The 19603-nt window shown below is 40.8% G+C and overlaps 1 protein-coding gene across 1 annotated transcript; it reads left to right on the forward strand.

The window, feature by feature from the left end:
• The first annotated feature begins 10394 nt into the window (after nt 1–10394).
• Nucleotides 10395–18205, forward strand: LOC138036184 (uncharacterized). Its single transcript, XM_068882544.1, has 5 exons — nt 10395–11870; nt 12986–13055; nt 14463–14612; nt 15970–16115; nt 16725–18205. The coding sequence occupies exons 1-5, from the start codon at nt 10446–10448 to the stop codon at nt 16821–16823; spliced, it is 1890 nt and encodes a 629-aa protein (XP_068738645.1). The 5' UTR covers nt 10395–10445; the 3' UTR covers nt 16824–18205.
• The last annotated feature ends 1398 nt before the right edge of the window (nt 18206–19603 follow it).

Here is a 19603-nt window from a genome sequence, read left to right on the forward strand (position 1 = left end):
CAGAGAATACCCGGTCACTGGTGTGTTCTTGCTGCGGCATAAAGAAGTGGCCGGGTATTCTGCAGTTTAGCCCAACAATAACAATGATGATAATGAAAATAAAAGGATCGTGGTTTGTCAACCTCGTTCCCAGGGTTTGTCATCTCCTTTGGGTGGGGAGATGAGGAAAGACCCTGGGAACGAGGTTGGTGGTTAAAAGCAATGCACATGTTTACAGAAATGACAGCTGAACAAATCAAACGAGAAAATTATGTATTGCTAATTTAACGCCTTATCCGTTTGAAAACGTATACGTTTGGTCGCTTTTTTCTGCTATCATCCACACTAAACCGCCGACGGAAATGCTTTCAAAAGTTATTTCTACACAGGATAAAAAATTGAAAAGCAAAATTGTTAAACCTAGAAAAAGGTATATTCAGTCTCGAAAATTCCGTAAACGAGATAGGTTGTCTTTCTGACGGGATTGTTATTATGATGCATGAGAGTGACGAATCCTGCCGGCTACGCAGGCAGACGCAAGAAGGCATCTCACGGTAAGCAATTGCCACCTCTTGGGGCGGTGCGGATTGTCCCGTCTTATACTTATCCCGGAGAAAAGAAAAATTCCTTCAGGTAATTGTTCTTTATTGTAATCTGGCAACTTACAGCTGCATTTCTACACCTCTGCAACAAACTAGATTCTTGGGTATTACAACAACTCTTCTATGCCTTCCAGGGTCGACCTATGGAGGCCCTGTCAAACATGCAGCGGGTAACATTGCCTCAGTGATTGGAATTTGCTTTCAGCGATAACTACATTTGTTCGAGGCCTGCGCCCATTCAAAAGTACACTTTTTGCCTAAAATTTTACATTGTTTAAACTGGAATCATATTGCTCGTGAATAAATCCTCTCCCCGCTCCCCAACCCCTCCTCAATCAGTGTTTCATGTTGCCATCAGCTCAGTTGGGGATCAACATTAAATGCATTGGGAATGGGAGGGACAAAGGTACGAGGTGGTCAGGACAGCCAGTTATGCACAAGAATGCCCTTATGTAGTTTGTCAAGGATTATGGGCCGGGTTCTGGTCAAACTTCAAAATAGGACAACGTAAAAGTGGTAATGAACGTGTGACAGAAGTCAAGTGTATCCCAGAACAGAACTAAAAGAAAAAAGAAAAGGAACTTTATTTAAGTGTCTAGTCGTTCTAGCGCTGGAGCACTAATTGGGGACACTGTAAACTGATTAACAATCAACGCAAATCAAGTCAAATGATGGAATCGAACCCGGGCCACATTGGTGGGAGGCGAGTGCACTCACCACTGCAATAAAACGTTATTAAAAACAGCGAAACAATATCCTAAGAGACACTTCCTCCATGCATTAACCATGTTGATTACATGTCTCTGGAACGGTAGTCGAAATCGCAAAAAATCTATAATAGCACTGTTATTACAATTTTCCAACAACGCTCGGTTGGGAAAATCCCAATCTAAGCTCTTTTAAAAACCACTGGCGATACATAAGGAAGACAACCTGCTCCCAGGGGAATCGAATTTGCCACAGTTGAAAATACAAGACAGTTATCTTCAGGTAATCTCCGTACGAAGATCGAAGGAAGCAAAGGACTGCCTATACGAAGAGCAGCAAGGCTCTCTTAATTAAACTTCGGTAACAACCTTAATATGTGGCATTTCATTTGAGTGGCTGGGAGTGTCTGAGGGCAAATGTACACAATTCATCAGTGCACTAAAATGGTCAGGGGTAAAGATCTCTTGAGCAGCTTATTTATGTAATCAAGACTGAGGATTGTCCATTCATCCTATGCTTCCACCAACTGTCGAAATTGTACCGTTGCAGCTAAAAAAATCAAACACTGGGGTTTTGCTACTAATTTGGGAGGGAGGAAAGCCATGAAGGTGAGGTTTGGTGGCAAAAAAATTTTGGAAAAAGTAAATTCTACATGTATAGGTTTTTTGCTGAAAGGCCGCCAGACCTTTTAGCCATTCTGGTCGAGCATGGGACATTAACATAGAGGCAAGTCAAGCTTGACCGGTTCAGGTCTCTTTGTTTTAATGTCCAAGTGGAGGAATAATAATGAGCTTGCCCTCCAGCATGGCGGATTTTGTACCATGTGATCGTTTGTTGCAAAAGGCCTAATTATGCGATTATGCAAGTAATAAGATGTGAGCCCAATTTCGATATGCAAAGTGTCCCTTGAAGTCTAAGCATTTTCTTCCTATTTCTAACAAGGTTAGGGCAAAGGTTGGTGTCATTTTTATCTCAGAGTAAATGTAGCTCTTTAACCTTACTTGAGGAGTAGCAATTTGGGGCACACTTTGTGACGCTTATTGCCTGTATTCCGAGACACGAGTGATGTTGAAATGGTTGTGACTACAATGGATAGAGCGAGTTTCAATCGAGTGTCGTAAAACCAAAACCAAAGTAATTACTTTAGCCAATCAAAAAGGACGGAGACAATCCAGTAAACCAATCAAAACTCGAAGTAATGACACGTAGCCGACACAAAGCGCGGGAAAATCTGCACGCGCGAGCCACGATTAGTTTTGCTTTCACTTCTAATTGGTTGAAAAAATGGCACGAGAACTTTGAACCAATCACTGAGTGAAGTAATGCAAAACCAAAACAATTCGCTAATTACTTTCGACACTCAATTGAACACCGCTCTACTCCAAAATAAGTTGCAACAGTTAGTTTTGTGTCAAAAAGTACCAAACGATCGTTTTGCTAAGTTTAAATGTGGTGTCACCAGAACAACTTATGAAAGCTAACCATTTCGATGCACCTAATTACTAGAGACCAGTGCCTAACCCAGGAGTTATTCTGTGCTTAAATAAATTGTCGTTTATCTGCCAAAGGAGGTTAGCACTGAGGTTGTCAGGTATTGCCATGTAACGTCACCAAATGTAAAACCTGTATATGTGTCACGAAGTGTCATAACCATGTTGTAATTGGGGAAAAGAGCAAGGGGACACTTTGTGACGCTTATTGAAATCCGCGTGCATCTAATTACCTGCATTTCTGGTCATAAATAAAAAATAGGCCATTTGCGAGTTCATTTCTCCCTCTTCTTCAAAGCGAGTCTAACTGCGAAGTTTTTGTGATGGTGATTAGTTCTACTTTAAATAGGATTGAAATCTAATTTTCACAGGAAAAACCTTTCACTTAGACTCGCTTTGAAGAGGAAGCAGACATGAACACGGAAATGGCCCATTGAGGATTGCGAGCAGGGGAGAGCAAATGATGAATTAGTTCCACTTTAGATATAAATGAAGGCTAATTTTCATAAGAACAACATCGCACTTGCACTCGCTTTGAAGAGGTGGCAGACATGAACTCGGAAATGGTCCATTGAGGATTGCTAGCAGGGGAGAGAGAAAAAGAGGAGAGAGTACATAGCTGTACTATCACATCATCAAAACAAAAACTACAGACGGTATCCAATTGTGACACAAATATGACCTCCCCAAGTTTAAGATCTCTTGGGAAAAAGAACCATTTAAACGGAAAATAAAGGCATAATTCTTTTCACGAGCAAAATTAATATTTTAGTAAGGCCTGAGTGGACATATAAGTTAGTATCTACCAATAAGTAAGCAGTCACGTTTTCTTGTATTTAAAACCAGTCGCAATTCATTCTGTGGTCTGCTTTGAATCCGATGTGATTGTCGGTCCTCCCCCACCTCCCCCTCAAATATTAATTGGTCCGTTCCTTTGAAAACTTCCAAAGTAAAGTAAATTTAAGTGAAACGTGCTTCAAACGCGTTCCAGAAATCTCTATGGAAAGATTGTAAAATCCCGAGGAACAAAGCTTACTCTGCAGACACTGCATCGCTCTGCTTGAATTCCTATTTATATCTTCTTTGTTTCGAGGTCACTGCGATAACCAGAGATCTCAACCAGCTTCTCTCTCACCTCATTCTCTAGTTTCTCGGCTCTAGCAAGAAAGCGACGGTTTTGCTCACAGTTGTAAGCAATCCAAGCGTTAATAATGACAGTCACTGAATAAGGTAGCATTTTTATGGAAGGGCCAGAGCTAAAGGCCAAAAGGGAGCCTAATATTTGGAATCCAGCCAAAAGGCCACATGTCTTGAATAACCATTTTGTGTCTGAGCCCCTCTGGACCTCTTTTTCAATTCCTTTGACTAACTCATCCAGTTTTTTTGTAAAATACCCCAGTTTGTTGATGATTTTGTCAATACCATTCCTTCTATCCTGAACCTGTTTGCCCAAAGACCTGTAGGGTGCGTATTCACTCATCAAGACTTGAAATTCTGTCGAGTAGTTTTTAAAGTCTATTTCCGGGGCTGCAATATTGTATCTCAGAAGTGCCGCTGGTACAGAAAGCAACCCGAATTGTACAATCTGTTGCATTTCCACCTTGAAACCCATGAGCTCCAGCGTATTGGTACCAGTACTGGCTGACATGTCGGTTCTATCGATAATCGAAAACCTTGTTGACTCTGCTTACCGGTTGGCTCCTGCTTCTCAATATATTGCAATCTCTGGTGGGTCAACAACGAGTCTAAGACAAAGGCGGAAGTACTTCCTGCTTTGTGGATCCCAGAAAGAAGTCGCCGTTGTCTCCTTTTTCCACAGGCTAGTCCTTGAATCTTCTCAGTGTCGATAAGTGGTTCGTTGCTTGAACCGTAACGTGCGAACTCTCGATGAGAAGCAAGAAGCTATAGTGGGGAAACAACAACAGCTGGCTTTTGGCCCAAAGTTCACTAGTCATGAGATTATCATGTGAATATCAACTATGAAGTATGAAAGTTCTATAGGAGCAGTTATGTGTCTTTCGTGGGAGAGGTTGGTTTATGTCGACCACTTAAGAGCAGAGATGCATGTTCTTTATTTTCTTTACCCAAAGGCATGTCCGAGAGAAAAGAGCAACATCGATTACGAGCCATATCGAAAAAGATTTATTTTGTCAGTTGTGAACACGTGTCAACTATTTTCTCGGAAAACGCGGAACATCTAAAAATCGGGAAAAAAGAGAAGACTCTTCTAAGTCAACTATTTTTAGGGTACAAGGGTTGAGATTCACATACCCTTAGAAAAATAAATAACAGTTGAACCATGAAAGCGAAAGTTTCACTGGGAAAATAACCTTCAATTAGGAATTCTACAGGGTGAGCGTTTACAAGTTTGTGAAGTTGTTTGACGGTTTGTCCTGAAGTTATGCATTTTTGTACTAGAAGATAACGTATGGTCACCGTACTGCATTCGACTCTGCGTGTCAGTAAAACACGTAAAACGTTTGAAGACAACCAAAACACACACACACACACACACACACACACACACACACACACAAGTAGTTTCTAATACGTCATACAACGTGGAAAGAAGAGAAAGAGAGAGAAAAATAAAAACCATTAAGCAGTCGACGAGTGAGCGATGCTCAACGTGAAAGAGAGGGAGTGAAAGTATCGAGAAAGTACGAGAAAACAGGCAAAATATCAGTGGGAAACAAAGAGAGAGATACCCTGCAAGCAGAGTCTCCTCGCTGGTCCTCGTCCTATCGTTCGTTCGCTGGAGACTCCCTGCTCGCAGGGTACGACAGAGAGAAAGTGAGAGAGAAAGAAAAGACTCCATAAAGAGACGAAATGATACTGACGCCGAGCAGCGGAAGATAGAGCAAGCACGAGCACGAGAAGACGGTATGAATAACAGTGACGAAAAACGGCAGATTATTGAACTGATGACGTCAAAAGTGCAGCCTGCTGCAGATTCTTGAACCGTTGACCGAGAAAACCTGGGGACGAGGTTATGTTATTTTTGGTGAGTAGAAAAACAAATAGAGAAATGGCTGCGAGTAGATTTGCAAGTTTGAGCGAAGAAAATATTACCCAGTTACTTAATGATAAAGACAGTGAGGATACCAAAAAGTCGACGAAACAAATTCGCTTAAAGGGAAAGTACAGTCTCTCTAAATTACTAAAACATTTCCCCAGGAATTCGAAAATAATTGCCGTTTTACCCAGTTCCCTGTAAAAATGTGACAAGAGCACTTTGAAGTTGCCTCTTTCGTGCCATCTTGGATATGACGTGTTATGACGTAGCAATAGTCAACAAACGTGTTCGACCTTACCAAGTTCTTCGTTTCCGATCACTTTCTCAATGTTGTGTGACCTTTCTGCTCCAAGAAATTTAAATGTAAGATGAACTATGGTAAACGGTCTTGTGGTTCAATAGCTAGAAGGCCAAGTGCGATAAGTGCGACAGAAACTGAAGTCACTTAATACTTGTAGATTCTCTGGTCAATCAAACTAGGCGGCAAAAATCAGCCAGAGCAAATGTAAACAACACAAAAAACTTGAACATGCCATATAGAAATATTCGACAAGGGTACCTTCTTTTCTTTTTCACTTTCTTTCTTCTGCGACAGCCTCACAGCAACAATTACCGCTGTTGGTGTTTTACGCTTTAGAAGGGGATGAAACTAGACACATGTCTATTAAATAAAAAAACAGAAGATTCCACCAGAAAATGAAAATTTCAGAAACGTTCAGGGGCACCCAATGAATCTGTTCCTCATATTATCTGTTCCCCAGAGGAATCTTGCTGGCAGGCAAAAATACAAGTGTTTCGATGAGCTGGCTGGGAAATTATTGATAGAGGTTTTGCCTGGGAATTACTGAATTTTTCTAGAATTTCAACCCGAGCTGCCTGTGGAAACTCTGAAGACTGAGGACGACTAAAAAAAAACAAAAAAAAAAAGGACCCCTTCCCTCTCCCAGAGAGTAGTCACAAACATACGACGGCTGGTCAGTGTGATTGCGCTTGCGGAAAAAACCTGTTTTGTCCCGGCTTTGTCGCTTTTGTTCAGTCGTTTTGGATCGAGGGATTTGAAAGTGCGCGGAATTCCTGGCTGGGAAATAAATTTGATCAGCTGGCTGGGAAACCAACCAATTTCATCTAGCTGGCTGGGAAATTTCTCATGTCTTGCTGGGAAAAAGGAACAGATAATGTTTTCCCAGCAACACTGAAAAACACCTGAAAATGCCTTAATAACATTTATTTTCATTAACTGGGGTATAATAATACATTTTACAACAAATTGGTCGTTGGGTGCCCCTGAACGTTGGCCTGCGAAAATAAAACATGGATGGATTCCTCAAACCTGAAAACCTGACTGCTATATTGTCTGTTAGAGTCTGTCATTTTCAAGCGGGTTCTTCAGGTATATGAATATTGGTCTTGGTAACATTCGCTTCATACTGAAATCTCAGTCAACCAGTCCAAAATATCATTATATTGGAGCGAGAAAACTGAATCAAGCAACATATTGACGACTTTCACTGTTATGCGCTTTTCCAGGCAGTAAAATAAATAACTTGAAATGTAGTTAAATTTTGCTGCAAGCAATTGCAAAAAGGGTTGAGACACCACTCACTGTTGATAACCGTACAATGCGTACAATGGGTGTCATTCAAGTCAGCGCATTTCCAACCCCCCTACCCCCCCCTCCCCCCCCCCCCCCCACACACACACACATAGACACAGTTGTTTCCATTTCCACTTGGCGCTAAAACTAAAGGGTATCAACATTGAAAAAGGGGGGAGGGGAGGGAGGGGCGTTCAGCCTTTCCTTTTTCTGCTGTCTGTTTTTTGGGGCGAGACCTTGCATATATGACAGTTGTATTGTAAGCTTTGAAGAGAACTTTGTTTAGTTCGGGGAGGTTTGCGTAGTGAGGAATGGTGTTTGAAAATGTGTTTTTTTGAGGTGTGCTGAAAGTGCCATAATTGGCAATCATTTAGGACGAAATTGGGTGTTCATCTCTTGAGCACTTCAGGAAATCATTAACACAATTTCTGACGGCAACAAACACAACTTTGGGTTGGTTTAATAATAATAATACTTTATTTATACACGTAACACCAAGGAGCTCGTAAGTGCTCATTAAAACGTGCACGTGTGTACTAATGTCAAAGAATAAAATTGTACAAAATATAAAATTGTGCAAGTGATATAAAACGATAAAATTAATCAATCAATTAATAAACTCTACCAAAATACTAACTAGTATTTAATCTATTTACAAAATTTCAAAAATTAAAAAGAATCGTTTGGGTGTTGAAAGTGTCAATACGTTGTAAGAAGTCTTAGTTGAAATCAGAGCGCACACAATAAGCGTGCATAGATCGTACCGATAACGTTTTGTCGGGTGTTTCTAAAACGAAGACCTAAGACTTAAGACCCACTGATCTAAAACGAAGACCTTATGATCTAAAACGAAGACCCTATGATCTAAAACAAAGACCCTGTGATCTAAAACAAATACCCTGTGATCTAAACGTAGACCCTGTGATCTAAAACGCAGACCCTGTGATCTAAAACGAAGACCCACTGATCAATAAAACGAAGACCCCGTGATCTGAAGCGAAGACCCTATGATCTAAAACAAAGACCCACCTCAAAAATGTCAGAACGATGCCAAGCAGCTTATGGCTGGTCAGACGACATTGTGTGTTATGGAATTGTAGGAACGCTGGAACAGTGGAACAGCTGAATGTGGGCTCTCAGTGCGTGTGCTCGAAACTCCTCACAACTAGCGATGTTTCTTTTGACGTCACCCATTGTTACTAATATGCCAACCAGAACCTAATTGGCTGTCGTTGTTGGCAAATTTGAATATCAAAAGAAATGTGAAGTCAATGTTTGTTCACAAGAAATGTCGCTATAATATGTCTACTTCCTGTAAAATTTTAAAACTTGTGGCTCCTTTTACAACAAGAACTGACATCACGAGTCAGTGTTTAAAGTGGAACTGGAACCTTGAATATCGTGATTTCAAGATACAACAACTTGGTTTCCTGGAAAAGTGGGATCAAGGAGCTGGGATAAAGGATACATATATACATACTTAATTGACCGCTCCCCATAGGGGCTTTTCAGGGCCAATGGAACACAATCAACGAAACAAGAGAACACAACAACAACAACTGTTAAGAATGCCAACTGGCCGGAGGCAAACCAGTTGGCTATTTACAAGTGCAGCTGGGAAGTTGAACCAGGGACTACCAGGAACAAATTCAACGGGTGGTCAGAGCGGGTCTTGAACCCGGAATATCCGGATCTCAAGGCAAGCGCCCTAACCACTGGGCCACACTGCCTCAAAGACCACGAGTCAATTTCCGCAAAAAGAGGTGATTTTTTTTTTATTTGTAACGTGAATTACAATTTTAAAAGATTGTAGTCACTCTATTATTAAACTTAAATTGACCACCGTACAGGGATTCTAAAAGCTGACGTTTCGAGCGAAACTGGTTTGCCTCTGGCCAGTTGGGATTCTTAACAGTTGTTGTTCTGTTCTGTCGTTTCGTTGTGTTTCAATGTCCCTGAAAAGCCCATGGGGAGCGGTCAATTAAGCATGTATTGTATTGTATTGTATTGTATTGTATTATGGGATTGTGCAAGTAGTGAATGGAAAATCTAGAACACCTTGTACAATGTTGTTGGTAAACTTGCTGTATTTATTTAGGTCTCACTATTTTTTAAAGTTTATTATGTTTTTAATTACAATTAAAAAAATTAAATGGATAAAAGCTACGAAGGTTTTAGGGCAGCGGAAAAGCAACATGTTCAGCTTCTACTTCTACATGTTCCAAAGTGACAAATTGTAACTTATGATAAACTTATAATAAAGCGGAGAAGTGACAATTAGACATATCTACAGATGTTTATATTTTAACAATTGTCAATCAATGTGAAGGTGCTAACGGATTTTCATGTTAAGTATTGCACCAAAGGAGCCCATTTGTTATTTATTTATTTGCCGTTGCCATAGTTTTCAATGCGGCATTGCAAGTTCAAAAGGAGCAGAAATTCGTTAACATTTGGAAGGGTTTCCTAAAGCTGAGAGCACCATATGAAAAAGGTCTATCAATTAGGTCTTACTATATATTTAATTAAATGTAAATGTGTAAATGTGTTTAGTTGACCGCTCCGTACAAGGGCTTTCCAGGATCAATCGGTTCAACGGGATCGGATCGGATGCATGTAAAGGCACAGCACGATCCATATGTGATCTCGGAGCACCCGCAGACCCAGCCAGATGTAATTGACTGGGAGTCGATTTTTTTGAGGAGGGAGGAAAACTGGAGTACCCGGAGAAAAACCCTCGGAGTCAGATTGAGATCGACTGAAACTCACCCCACATGCGACCTCAGGTTGAACCTGGGTCTCAGAGGTGGGAGGCCTGGTTGATGACCACTAAGCCACCCTGACTCCCCCGTCTTCTTACAAGTTTCACCCACTTTGATTGGTCATAGTTAACTATGGATTGGTCAAGTAACAGTAGGTAATTGTTCAGTTGTGTGGCAGTGACCTAGCCGAATGAATACATGCGATGAAAACTAAAGAAACTCTCATTCTGATTTGCAGGGATATCGAAATGGCTTCGCAAAAGAATCAACAAATTCGATGATTTTAGCGAGGCGATGTCCTCCCTGAAACAGTTTGCAGCAGCTCGTAAATTAGATCCTTGTCCATCGTCAATTGCGGCCTCACAAAGCCAGCTGAGTATGAGCATTGTGGAAACTCCAGTGAAAGAAACTAGCTTGAGATTCGATATGAAACCCTCTGAACAGTCTACTCCACTGCTTAAAACCCAGTGTGACCGTATTGAAGGGTTTACTCCTAATGTGTGTTTGAACAGTGATCTAATAAAGAGGGTTAGTGTGCAGACTCCAGCAAAGGAACGTAGTGTCCACACTGATACGAACCCTTCTCTAGAGCGCACTCCACTGAATAAAGTCCAGTTAACCGGTAGCTCTCGTGTTGCGTTCACACCAAAACAGTGTATAAACAATTGTCAATTCAGTAAGAACATTTCGTTCGCTAAAGAACAAGGAAATTCATATTCAGCGGCAAAAGAAGGACAAAGGTTTTACACTGACAGAAACTCCATTCAGCACCCACAACTAGCGCAACCTCCCGAAAATTGCAGTGTCCCACCGAACACATGCTTCAGCGATGTCACTCCTAAGGGCCAGAAAGTTGTTAACGCTGATAGCAAGAGTTTGGACCACAGAAGACAAGAGGAAACGTTGTTAAATGGAATGACTTCACTTCTGGACTACAGCCCGCTAAAGGGCATGGCTTTTGCTAAAATGAAATGCAGCGAGTTCAAACATGAAGAAAAACGTGAAAGCCCCGCGTCAAACAACGAGACGGCAAAGAGCTGTGAGGGTGAAGGACTATTGGAGGAGCAACTTTGCTCTTCTCCTGTTTTGTTTGCTACACCGACCACAACACCTTCATCATCACCTTGTAAACAAGAAGAAAGCGAAGACTTGGAGGGTGAAGATGAAACATGTGCAGGGTCGAATAGCATTGATGTTGCTGGACGAGAGCCGAATGTGATCAACAGCCCAGACAATAAGGCGGATACTGTCGGCAAGAATGAATTTGAAAGGGGCGACAGCACAACTGAACCTTCGATAGAAAAATGCGGCAATGCCAAAGTACCATTGGTAAAGCAAAATAACGTTGAAATTTCAGTGGCAGCTGATTTAAAGAAGCACACTGGTCTACCATTGAGAAATCTTTTGAGGTCTCAAAGCACCTCGAGAACTGTTTCAGAGAAAGAGGAGGGTGTTGGCGAGGGACGCGAAGAGAAACAACCACGTGACTTGCTCGATGAAGTCAAAGATGATTTGGCTTTGGAAGGTGATAACGTGAAAGTGGGAAGTGGATCTGATTCTAAAAGCTTGAAGGCTTCTTCAAAAAGGGGCCAAAGTCCTAGTGGAGATGTCCCCAAAGAGTCAAGCAATGTTCGGCAAAGTACGAGGAGAAGCATGCGACTTCGAAGGGCTTCAAATATAGCTGGGAGCTTGGCGAAGAAAAATACAGGAAAAAGTGAGGTGAGAGCAAAGTTGTGAATGACTAAACCGACCTTTTTTCATTTGCTTATGTGCGCCAAAAATTCTGTCCTAAACTACCAAAACCACCATCGTTATCATCATGGTGGTTATTGTCATTGCCGTCGCCATGGTCATCACATCACAAAAACGCAATGCTTCGTACGTTACATTTAAATGACGCCGGATATCGCCGACTCAGTCAAATTGGTTAGTACTTAATTAGAGCGGTTTTCAATTGAGTGTCAATAATAAATAATAATAATAATTGTCAGTGCTAATCACCCTTTACTTGCAGTCTTGAGGACTGAATTACGAAGGGCGCAGCTCACGATATCGGGCTGAAAGCATACAAAGGCGCCTCTGGCTGCTGCTATACAGTCCATGTTGATGTCGGAGCACAGCACCACAGCTAGATGTTAATTAGCTGTGAGTCGATTTTGATGAGGGAGGAAAACCGGAGTACCCGGAGAAAAACCCTTGAGTCAGGTTGAGATCGACTGAAACTCAGCCCACATGCAAGCCGGGGCCAGAGTTGAACCCCGGCTAGCAGTGGTGGGAGGCTCGATAGATAACCACTAAGCCACCCTGAAAGTTGGTTTTGCATTACTTCACTCAGTGATTGGTTCAAAGTTCTCGCGCCACTTTTTCAACCAATCAGAAGTGAAACCAAAACCAATCGTGGCTCGCGCGTGCACATTTTCCCGCGCTTTGTGTTGCCTACGTGTAATTACTTCGAGTTTTGATTGGTTTACTGGATTGTCTCCGTCCTTTTTGATTGGCCAAAGTAATTACTTTGGTTTTGGTTTTACGACACTCGATTGAAACTCGCTCTAATCAGCTCAATAACTTGTAACTGAAAGTTATCTGTATCTTCAAGGTTTCATCTACGGACGGAAAAAGCTCAACCACTATCGTTTAGTATGCTGAACAACATCACTAGCAATGCCATTTTCATATCAAATTCGTATGTGAAGTTTTCTTTATCACCGCAGTTCTGTTTTAGTAACGTTCATAAGTGCGATGACAAAAAATATTAAATATTAATGTTTCTTTCAGCTGTATAAGTATGCCATCAACAGTTTCATATTGAAAAAAGGCTTTTTGTTTAATTCTAGGTCAAGGAGAAAGGCAATGATGATAAAGCTTTAGTGCGCTGCACCTGCTGTGGGGCTGGCCTTGTGACAGGTTATTATACTTTGCTTGTTAACCAGCTCATCTTCTTGTGATATTCTATCCACGTTTTTGCACTCGTATCTTACTGCTCCTTCCTTACCGATTTGTAACTTTGCCGTGCCCTGCCGTTGGTTAATATGATGTGTACTGCACAAATCACTTCTGAGAAAGTGCTTTTTTTCAATTATGGTGGTAACATCTCTATTCCCGCCCTGGTCTAAGAAAGGCCAAAGTGAAAAATACATGTAGCCTCTTGTTTTCAGAAGAAATGCTATTTCCAAACCTCGCAACTCTGAAATGATCTAATAGGGCCACGTTCGATATGTCAATATTTTACACATCCGCTTTTTTCACCCTTTCCATAATACTTTTCATTTTGGGGTTGTGTGGGGGTATTTGCATTAAAACAATGGATATTCAGTTCACTGAAGCTTTATACAGTCCCAAGAGTTAATAACTTGTATTGCTTTTATGTAAATACCCCCCAAGACATATTGCATTATGGGATGGTGAAAGAAGTCAGGCTACGTTCACACGGTACCGGACGAATTTTCTACCGGTTGAAAATTTGACCGTACATTTTGTTCGCACGGAACCGTGCAATATTTTTGTTCTGTTCACACGGAACTGACGAACTAGATTAAAGTTTAACCTTTGTCATTGGCTTTACAATCTGTTCATGCGCAGAGCGCGACTTTACGAAATCTAAAATGGCGTCAAGAAAGAGAAAGCCTAAGGATAGTAGCTGAGTTACCACTTATCCATGCAACCACGCCATTGCCGTGCAAAAATTTAGACGGTCAAGGTGTTCACAGCGCGCAGGTTAAATTTTCGACCGTACCGGCTAAAAATTCGTCCTCGATTTTGGCGTTCAAATTTTTGAACGGCGAGGCGTCTAAATTTTCGTACGTTTAGCGTGGTTCCGTGTGAACGGAACCTCTAAATGGACAAATTTTCGACCGGTAGAAAATTCGTCCGGTACCGTGTGAACGTAGCCTCAATTGGCTACAAGGCTTTATGGTTAAATTTGAATATTCTTTTGTTTAGAAATCTCCCTTGAGACTTTTGAGACAAAGAAAAAGGAACTGATCCGTGAAATTTGACCAGAAAGCCTCGTAGTCATGCTTGAATATTGACATATCGAACTCGGCTTGTTGTTTTTTGAGGAGAGGTGATGATTACCCAGTTTAACTTCATAAGGAGATTCATTCTCCATTTTAGCGTCACACATTGTCCTCTCTAAACCTTAACCAGAACCCTAACGAAAACGTTACAAATGAATTTATGTCTCAAATGGACACTGCATGAAATCCGTACAAAGTACTATAAATGCTAATGTGATGCTGTATCGGAAATGTTTGGTTAGGGATTCTAAATTCATTGCATCTTTCAAATACATGATACAATTTATTTACGTAGGTTGCATAAGCCCCAAGGCCTTTCCAAAGATTACTCCAGGCACTATTCTACACGGTTGTGGCGAGAAAACGGTTCTTGTTATTGAAAAAGACGACAGTGAAGTCCAAAACCTGACTCCGTTGGTCGACACGAACAAGAATAATAGCCCAGGTATCGAAAATGCCCTCTTGGTTTGCTAATAATTAGTCCACGAGCAGCGTTGGATATGAAATGGTAGGGGGCTTAAGCATGCGAAGTTTTTGACGGCAACCGGAAACGACAATCTAAGACATAATTGTTGGGACAGTGTTCGCTCTTTCCCCCCTCAATGTTGACAAGGTCGGAACGGTATAAATACTTAGTTGCTCAGGCGAGAAAAAATTGTTTCTAAGGCAACATTGAGGGGGGAGAGGGAGCTGGCATTATTCGTAAGTTAAAATCGAAGTGCGGCTCAAGTGTCCCAACTAATTATGTCTTAGATTGGAGCTGTTTTCTTTTTTAACTAGTCTTGACTCCATCATATTCATATTGCTACACATCCTCTGACTATCAAGATGAATGGTTTAAAAATCCGGTAGAAACTACTGCTTCCAGTTTTTGCCGAGGCTTAAAATCTAAAAGCTCCCCGGTAAATAACAACAAAGCAAAGTAACTCATAGTTGGTTACAATCAGTCTGATACACTAGTAACAGTGTATCCCACGAGAGCGAATGAAATTACTTTGAACTGTGTAGAAATCGTCTGGACGTTGTTTTAATTTTACAAAACGATCCTGGTGCAATCAGTTTCCATGTAAGGTCATATGGTATATAAGTTGATAGCGGAGACTCAACTGATGAGCCATTCAGGACCGAAGAAACACAATATCCGAGATTGAAAATGTAATAGAATACGTTCTATAGCAGCTCGAAAAGCAACTCCTCCAACGCAAAATGTAAAGTCTCTGTACCTTCTCTGAATACAGCTTTGACCAAATGATCATAATAATTTATTGGGAATGTGTCTTACGTTGCTGTAAACCAGCGACACCGTCCGACTGGTTGGCCCTCTTTATCAGATAATGTGGTGACGTAATTTGGAGGACTGGGAAGAAAAATTTTAACGCCGTATCCCACAACCGCGCGCGGCCTTAGGTGTTGTTTCCAAATTTCCTGCAGTATTTCCGTCGCCAAAACTCAACAGATCATTCCGTGTCTCCCTCATTTCCTGTTACTGAATGAACATTCAAGAAGAACCTACGAGATCTAACCTCGCCTCTGCCATGTTGAATTCGAAAATAACATTCAAGGCCGCACTCGGTTGTGGGATACAGCGTTAAAATTTTTCTCCCCAGTCCTCCGAATTACGTCACCAGATTACCTGGATTGTTTTTGCCTTGTCAGCCATTTGATCTGCACAGTTTCCCAGGAAGTGTTTTTAAAAGCTCATGTTAGGATATCTCAAAAGGCTGCATCGTTGCAGCGATATAGTTAGTCAGGAAGTATAATTTTCGTTTCTTTGAGGGGATTTCTTTTGTTTTCATTTCAAGGTCCAAAATTAAACAGTGTTTTTGTACCGGAGACCGACAGTTGTTACATCCCTCTAATTTGTGGAATGTGCCACTCGGCTAACAAAGATTCACAGATCGTGGGCTTAGAGTTAGTGTCATTTAGATCATCTTCCCTTCTTAAACAGGTAAGGTTTTTTTTTTCAATTTACTCGAACTGGTTTTAAAGGTAACAATAATAATGACGTTTATTTAACTTAGTGTCAAATGTATTTAGCACGGAAGCACTAATTGGGGACACTGTAAAGCGGTTGGGTTTTAAGGCGAGGGGGAAACCGGAGTATCCGGAGAAAAACTTCTTGAAGCAGAGTAGAGAACCCACAAACTCAACCCACATAATTATGACGCCGAGTCAGGGAATCGAACACGGACCACATTGGTGGGAGGCGAGTAGTATTGTGGGATGTAGGTGATTCTGAGAAGTATCATCCTTTATGTTCCTCACTTTTGATTAATCGCCTTGAGCTTTTTAGCCTTGTGTCCTCAATTCTTTGTTTTTCTTCTTCCCCGTTTTGGTGTGAGTGGTTTCTGGGGTAGCAAGTATTTATCAACGCATGCATAATTTAAGTTTCTGCAAACTTGTTCTCCCACAGAATGAGCTTATGATACACATACAGGCCCGTTTCTTTTTCGTAGTGTAATGCAAACCAACGTTATTTGTTTTTTACTCATAAACTGTTATACTATTCAGTAACTCGCTCGCCGTCTAAGGATTGGCCCTTTTTTGTTGATTTCAGGTCTGGCTCTATCCAAGTCTTGTTTACGTTGGCAACCACAAATCATCAGGTGATCACAAACGAAAGACTAGCGCAGATGTGGGTGGAACGACAATATGAAATGAATATAAAATACTGTGATGTACCTTGTTTATTTCGGCCAGTTTATTTTTCTTGCGATTCTGTTAGTATTGGATACCGAGACAAACGCTGGTTCGGCTCATAATGGTATCTCTTCTTTCAAATGCCTGGGTCATAAGATCCTTTCATCAAATTACTTCAATTGTTATTAACCAGCTGCTTAGTTTCGAAGGCCACTCAGTTACGATTTGTCATCTTACCTAAGCCCATGTGTAGAATCAAACGTTTTTCAAGCTAATCCCGCCACGTCGACCTCATGCTGGTGGCAATAGCCCTTATCATATCTGCGTCTGCTGTGCGAGCGGTCAGTGGACATCATAGTTTCAACACAAGGCTGTCGGGTCGCCCAGGTTAGGAAACAAATCGCAGCGAAATATTTATTTTCACATAATTTCTTCGTGGTTAGACAATGTAATGCATACGGATGGAACAGTCGCAGCAATAAGAAAGAATCCCAAAAAATATACTGCATTTGTTGTCCTTGACCAGCAAAGAATTGCTACAAAAATGGCTGGTTAAGATCAAACAAACGAACACGCTTGTGTGGCAAACACTTTGAGAAAGAATGTTTTTAAAAACCGCTTGGACTAGATATCGTAGATAGTGTTGCTCTTTGGCCATTTCCACTTGATAAGAAATAACACACAGACGGCAGTTATAAACATACTGTATCGCATATTCACTGAAAGTTTACTTGACGTTTCGAATGCTACAACATTCATCTTCAGAAGTAACCGTGAAACAGATTTTAAGCTTCTGAGGGACTGGTCAAAAAGTATAGAGGGTGTGGGCCGGAGCAGAAAGGTGGTGGGTCATCAGTTTTTGAGCCCTTAGGAAGGGGTGGGTCGTTCGATTGTCAGCGACCCATTGGGGGTGGGTCATCCTTTTTTAAACAGGAATAGGCACATTGTCAAATAAATATTTTTGTAATGATCGAGGGCGTGATTCTGTTGAAATAGCTAACAATAAATTTAAAGCATGGCAGCTTTAACGACGTACAATTTTATCTTTGTTCGTAAAATACAACTGTTAAACCGAAATTAATATCATAAAGAAAGAAATCTCTCTTTTGTCTCTTTTTGTTAACAAATACAAAAATTATATAGTAAAAAATGAATGTGCTTTTCACTACGGTGTTGTTCCTTCTGCAAGAAACAAGCGAAGACTGTTTTGCAGGAAGTTGGGAGTGATAGCTCAGATGAGGACGATATCCCTCTTGCAAAACTTGCCTCTATAAACAGTTCGAGTGACAGTGACAGCAATGTGCAATTAAGCAGACTTCGCAACACATAACTTGATGGCACCAGGATGAGAAACTTTAAATAATAACCAGTCACTAATTAAAATTGGCTTACAAAAGCTGAAAGAGTTAAATAATTTTCTCGTCAGTTTTACATGCTTTTGTATCTGGTTAAAAAACAAACCTAACCGTAAATCAACACCACCACAACTTCATGTACAAATGTGGTATAACTGATCATATAACAAAATATTTTATCAGGGGGTGGGTCATGTAAGTTTCAGCCTTCATGTAGGGGTGGGTCAAATAGTTTTGTGCCAAATCTTTGGTGTGGAGAAACTTTCTCCGAACAGAGGAATGCTCGTAAAGCTTTCATTTGAAGAGAGGGTGATTTTTAGACTTGCCAGCGGGGTTCGGAAAGTCGTTGGTGTTACAGAAAGATTCGAATGTGAGGGTATAAATACGAAATTATTTACTTGGAAAACGTAAGCTAAGAGGGCAGTTCAACGTTTGCCTGGTTACTAAGCCCCTTAGAGTGTTCTCCTCAGAAACAAAATGACTGAACGCTTCGCTTCTGTTTCTGAGGATGAATTATGTGAAAAATGTATAATAAAACAATTAATGAATTCGGTTTTGGCATGATATCATGCTCAACCTCATCCAATAATTGTTTAATGTACACTAGGTATTTTTGGTGATTCAAGACATTTTAACCGTGAAAATTGAAAGAAACATTTATGTAAATGAAGAGAAAGCTGTATCAGAAATACAGATATTGATTAAGAAAACATTTCTTTTGTTTTCCCATCATGAATTATTAATGAGTTTTATAAATCCTACTGTGAACGCCCAAACACAGCGATTCTGTCAGTCTTTTCCAACGATTCAGAACGAATCAAACAATTAACCAAATTGGTTTCATGTGAAACCGCTTTTTTTGGAGTAGAAGTTATCATATTGATATCACTGTTTTTTTTAGTAGACGTGATAAGACTTCGCTGAACAGAGAAAAACCCGCGCGAAAATAAATGCGTGTATGTATTTCTTACAAGCATTTTTATTGGCGTGTAAAAAAACAGTAGAACCATGACGTCAGGAACATGACCTTGAATGAAGTATCAGAGTGGAAAGGGAGAAGAGTGCGTGGTACGAGCGACCTGGACCGTTTGGAAATCAGGCTACAATAGGTTGAGCAAGACATCGTGATTTGTCAGTAGCGAGCAGATCCATTATTGGCCGAAGGCTGAGGCAAATAATTGATCTGCGAAACACTGACAAATCACGATATTTTGCGATAACCGAGTTCAATAATTGTTTTATCATTCGATGACTGAGTTTGTTTTTCACAAAATCCCAACAATTAAATGACTTCCTGAAAGCTCAGGAAAGCGAATTGCCATTTTCACACAAGAGAATGGTTTCAATTACGCATGAGCAGAAAATTATTTGCAAGAAAACACTTATTTGTAGGCAGTTAGTTGCAGGTCACTAGGTGGGCTCTCGGCCAATGAAAAGGAAA

Source organism: Montipora capricornis, unplaced genomic scaffold (assembly GCF_036669925.1).
Source record: "Montipora capricornis isolate CH-2021 unplaced genomic scaffold, ASM3666992v2 scaffold_465, whole genome shotgun sequence".
Lineage (NCBI taxonomy): Eukaryota > Metazoa > Cnidaria > Anthozoa > Scleractinia > Acroporidae > Montipora > Montipora capricornis.